This window comes from Formica exsecta, unplaced genomic scaffold (genome assembly GCF_003651465.1).
Source record: "Formica exsecta isolate Colony F162 unplaced genomic scaffold, ASM365146v1 scaffold191, whole genome shotgun sequence".
Taxonomy (NCBI): Eukaryota; Metazoa; Arthropoda; class Insecta; order Hymenoptera; family Formicidae; genus Formica; species Formica exsecta.
This window is the reverse complement of record NW_021849211.1, coordinates 3,229,916-3,235,058: the sequence shown is the minus strand read 5'-3', so window position 1 is coordinate 3,235,058 and position 5,143 is coordinate 3,229,916. Positions and strand designations below refer to the sequence as shown.

Sequence of the window (5,143 nt, the reverse complement as noted above, 5' to 3'; positions counted from 1 at the left end):
AAGAAAAATTCTGCAATTGATTCACATAGTGTATTAGAGTCGCTCTTCGATAGATATATATTAATCAGTTTCATAATTTAGTGCCTTAATATAATGCGATTACGTAATCACTGCAAGATATTTCTTACCAAATAGTTCATCGCGTTTGAATCAATTACAAGTAACTGTAAAACTATTAGAATATTAAATCCTGCCGGGTTAGATTTCATAAAACAACCGACACTTTATCGTTATCAATTACATTTAACATTTTGATACGAAGTTGGCAATGTAATAAGTCGATATATTTATGTATTAATTATAATTATATTTATAATTCTCCATAATGAATTGTTGGACGCGTAAATTTTTATCATCGAAAAAATATCGATTATACAAAACACTACTAGCTCTGATAGCGGAGAATTACAGATACAATCGAAAGAGATTTCGTATAGCGATAGTAAAATCGATCGATCCTGGAGTTATTCGTAGATAAGCCGTATATATTCTCCATGGGTCTCCTCCCACCGTCAGCTACCTCGCCTTGCTTGCTCTCCCTTCCTCGGTCGTAATCGCGTGTTCAGCATCGCTCGCTGGTGCTGTATACACCGATGCTAGGAGTTAGTGAGCTTGCGCCACACGCTAGCGCCGTACATTAGCAGTGCTTTCTCAGTCCTCCGAGTCTCAAATGATACCTTCAGGCCTTTTCAATTCTTGATTCTCTTTCTCTCTCTCTCTCTCTCTCTCTTTCTTTCTCTTTCTTCCCGTTTCTATTTCTCCTTCCCCCTTTCTGCTTGTTTTGATTTCCCTTATCTCTCTTTCCACACTTTTGTATATTTGTTTCGTATTTTTCTTTATTTTTTTCCGTGATTACGTTACGGTATCTGGAAAGAATCAGTGAAGCTTCTCGACGAACAGCATTTATTCTTCAATCGCTCCAAGAGGAGGAAGGAAAATAAAGATGAAGAGAGCCTTTAGAGCGAGATTTATCGTTATCACTCTATATAGTATCCTTCTATTTTTGTGCTATAGCGGTAAGTGACGGAAATATGTTTGGGAGTGTACTAAGTTTTCCACGTCTAGATTCGAGATGCATTGCATATTGTTTGGACATATGTGTTAAAAACGAGGCGTGTTATATGTGCTATAATCTTAACGTGCGTATATGTAAAATGTACTATGACAATTTAAATTAAGACGCAATAACTGTAACTGACGTTGCACAGCGATATTAAACATTGGTGTAATAATTAAATATACAAAAGGGCGCAACAAAATGATTGCGCTATCGAAATATTTTACAACTGTGTGAATTATAAAGCAAATTTCAATTATTATCCTCCGTAACGTGAAAAAAAAAATCTTATTGGCAGATATAAATTATATAAGTCGTGAAATTATTTTTACAAGATTTATAAATCGGTTGCTTAATGATCTTGTCCACATCTCGTTCACTGCACAAGGATCGTAAATAATGCAAGTTATTTATTGGTGTCGCATTGTAAATTTATAGAAATAACGATTTTTGACGGGTACTTTCGTGAGTTTATGGTGAAAATAAAATTAGAATGCGCAGATATACAAAGACAATCTGACTGTACGAATATATCTTTCCGGAACACAGCTGGCGTGGCTGCATTGATTTTTCTACGGGATAACATCACCGAGGGTTCGATGAACTATATCCGTGTATGCGATGACGCATGCAATGATCGATTGATAAAAGTAGTGCGCCCTTTCCGTAATGTTTACACCTTCCGTATAAATATATCACAAATTGTCTTTTAATTTTTTTTTTTCATATAAAATTAATAATTTTTTAAGCTCTGTGTGCGCGATGAGAAACTCAAGGGAATATAGCATATTTCTCTATTTTTGCTAGATATTATAGTTATCGAAATCGCTGTGTAAACGGCTTTAGCCAAGATTTAAAATTAATATGCCTCTCGATCTAGTTATCTCTTCTTTCCATTTTGATCTTTAACCTTGTTATCGCATAATATTGACTTTATAAGGAAATAACATTATAGGCAAGCTAAATTAAAGAAACAATCACAAATATTATTGAATTATTCACTATAGTTAACATATATATAATATAGGACATCGAATAATAATTGTCAAATAACATAAAATTTAAATAATAATAAATTTTATTAACATTAAATTTTATTCGCGTATGATGGAAAAATTTTAAGTCTCTTGATTTTCCGTCATTGTTTCAATTAAATAAAAAATCTCGTTTGAATCGAATTTGTAACTGCACGTTTTAAAAATAATTCGGTTAATAATTACAAACTGGAATTAAGTATAATTTTCGTAAATAAATAATAAATGTATCTCGAGACTATATGAAGCAAAACGAAAGTTTTCATTTTTTAACGTTGTAGCGAGTAACGTTGAATTATATGTATATGATGTATGTGCGCGCGTTTATAATGAAGATGTAAAAGAGATGCAAATAAATCGATTGCAATATTTTACAGGTGTTGATGCTATACAATGTTATCAGTGCAACAGTAAGAATAATAGCCAATGCTCCGAGCTTATTCCCCCAGACGCCATGAAGATAGATTGTTCGGATCTCAGGGACGGCGCGAAATATACAATGTGCCGCAAAATTACACAAGTCATCGAGTTTAGCGTCAACGGCCGTACGTGTTAAAATTACATTAATAATATCGTTAAATTTTAATTTACTTAATGTGCATCGTAATTTGTTTCTAAATTTAAGGAAATCAATTGATCCTTACGGATACATGCTATTATAAAATTCCATACGATTTATGTTTGTCCAACAAACGTTCATAATTGACATAAAAATATTATTTCCACATCTTTTTTTTTAATTATCGTACAGAATCTATATCTAAAATAAAACAAATTTGTTCTTTTTTTATACAGTAACAGCTAATACACGAGTTATTCGTGGATGCGGATGGGACGAATCAAATTATAAGGGCATGTGCTATCAACGAAGTGGTTTTGGCGGTAGGCAAGAAGTTTGCTCCTGTTTAAACGATTACTGTAATGCGGCAACGCCTGGAATTTTGCCGCCACAAGGCCTCATTCTTTCATGCGCTTTAATCAGTATGCTGCTAGCGTTTTTACGGAATTAATCGTTATTAAAAGACATCAAAATTCTCCTCCGTAGAGTTTATATATAAGACCATGATGAGCGAAAGCTGATAATTAGGGAACAGTAGAAAGATCTAATATATCAAGCGTGCTTTTGTTGACACGACTTCATGTCTGAACAGCAAATAGTTATTGAAAATAACGTATATCAAAGCGCGTATATCAAATAAAAGACCAGGAAAAAAATTTTACCCTATATAAATGGCAGAACATATAGCAACGCGAAGAATTTTTCATCTATCGAGAAGAAATAAAAAAAAAAAAAATCTTCAGAGTTTATATACATATATACGGAGTATTTTTCGCGAGTTGTTCATGTAGTCTTAGCAAATTGTGTTATGTCTAACTATTAATGTACTGAAAATAAATTATGTACATCGATATATATTATATAATTATCTAGATCATAATATATAAATAGATGTTAAATATTCTATAAATCTATAAAATAGTAGAATTTATAGAAAGAGTGAAAATTATGTTATATTTATATATATCGTTTATCTTTAAAATCTGTTTACTTTCGTTAATGAGATATAACGTATAAATATAATAAGATATTAATTTTAAAACTCGTAAACACGAATAAACTGTTTAAACGAATTTTAATATATTGTAAATGACAATTGTTATAATTAACAAACAAAAAGTATATTGATTAAATAGAAATGAACTTTTAAAGATAAAATTTCCTTAAAGACATTTCATAGAATTGTATTGAAAGTCCCTCCATACATATTTTATTATAATTTTTCATTATATAATAACTCTATGCGCGAACGATTATAATACATACATATCTGTAAATGTATTTACACCAAAATTTAATATCTGACATGTCTCGATATTAAAAATTTTGTGCCTGTTATTATACAATAAAAAAAAAATATTCAATCCGTATGTCCGGAAAAAGTTTTTATTCTTCAATGTCTAATTACGAAACATGTTTATTATCAGTATAATAGTGTAAGATACTAGACAAAATGTTGTCATTTTAATTTTTGAACTTTAAAATTATATCATAAAAATATGTCCTTAATATCTTTGGAAAATATCTACAATTTATAAAGCACTTATCTCGTTCATAAATTTATAAGCAAATTATACGATTTGTTTGCATAAAAAGTAAAAAGTGTACTTTAAATTTGTTGTGCGCGCACGCGTACACACACGCACATACACACATATTATGAACAAGAGTATTTCATTATTTATTTCACATTTTTCGGTATATATATAAAAGAGTCCATATATAATTAAATATAAATATATATAATTATATTTGATTATACCTTTTTTTTTGGTTATATATTCCTTTATGTCAGAAATATAATAAATATTGACAATGGTATGTATACATTAAACATTAGTATAGGATGTGTTACATCCTCTGGATGTCCTCTAAATGTCTTCTGGACATGTGTGTTGTTAGGATAGAGATTTAATCAGTATCTTCTATTTCGTATTCCGCTGTTTTGGATCAACTATATTTTTGAATAAACTTTATTATTTCTTAGCAGACTTGAGTGAACTGAAACTCTCTTTTTGCGCGTTGCTTTTACGAAACACTCAACATGTTTTGCACATGCGCCACTAAAAAAAAGCGGGAATTGCGAGTGACTTTGAATCATTCATTAGTAGAAAGAAGATCTTTAATTCAAAATTAGACCCGTCACATCTGCCAATTGTATTTTAAATTAGACAACGGGGTGATTTGATTGGCTGGAACTATGACCAGGCTGAACGCAGTTATTTAGAGAGATTGCGTTCTAGGGACTTCAACTAGTAATATATATTACTCTATAAAACAAATTTCTCTATTGGACATCGAATCTCGACGCAATCTTCCATAAAGGCCATTGAGCGTGAAAAAATTTTAGGCCGGTATTCATAGTCCGTTCTTATATTCAAGATCGTCTTAAGTACGATCTTGGGTCGTCTTAAGATCATTTCATTGGTTGAATGGGATCTTAAGACGACCCAAGACCACACTTAAGACGATCTTGGATATAAGAACGGACTA

The 5,143-nt window shown here is 31.1% G+C and overlaps 1 protein-coding gene across 1 annotated transcript; it reads left to right on the top strand.

The window, feature by feature from the left end:
- Positions 1–571: 571 nt before the first annotated feature.
- Positions 572–3,796, top strand: LOC115233815. Its single transcript, XM_029804414.1, has 3 exons — positions 572–1,016; positions 2,469–2,636; positions 2,887–3,796. The coding sequence occupies exons 1-3, from the start codon at positions 944–946 to the stop codon at positions 3,099–3,101; spliced, it is 456 nt and encodes a 151-aa protein (XP_029660274.1). The 5' UTR covers positions 572–943; the 3' UTR covers positions 3,102–3,796.
- The last annotated feature ends 1,347 nt before the right edge of the window (positions 3,797–5,143 follow it).

Coding starts and splice junctions, on each gene's coding strand:
- LOC115233815 (XM_029804414.1), top strand. CDS start 944: ATGAAGAGAGCCTTTAGAGCGAGATTTATCGTTATCACTCTATATAGT. Junction 1,017..2,468: donor TCTATTTTTGTGCTATAGCG/GTAAGTGACGGA, acceptor AATATTTTACAG/GTGTTGATGCTATACAATGT. Junction 2,637..2,886: donor CGAGTTTAGCGTCAACGGCC/GTACGTGTTAAA, acceptor TTTTTTATACAG/TAACAGCTAATACACGAGTT.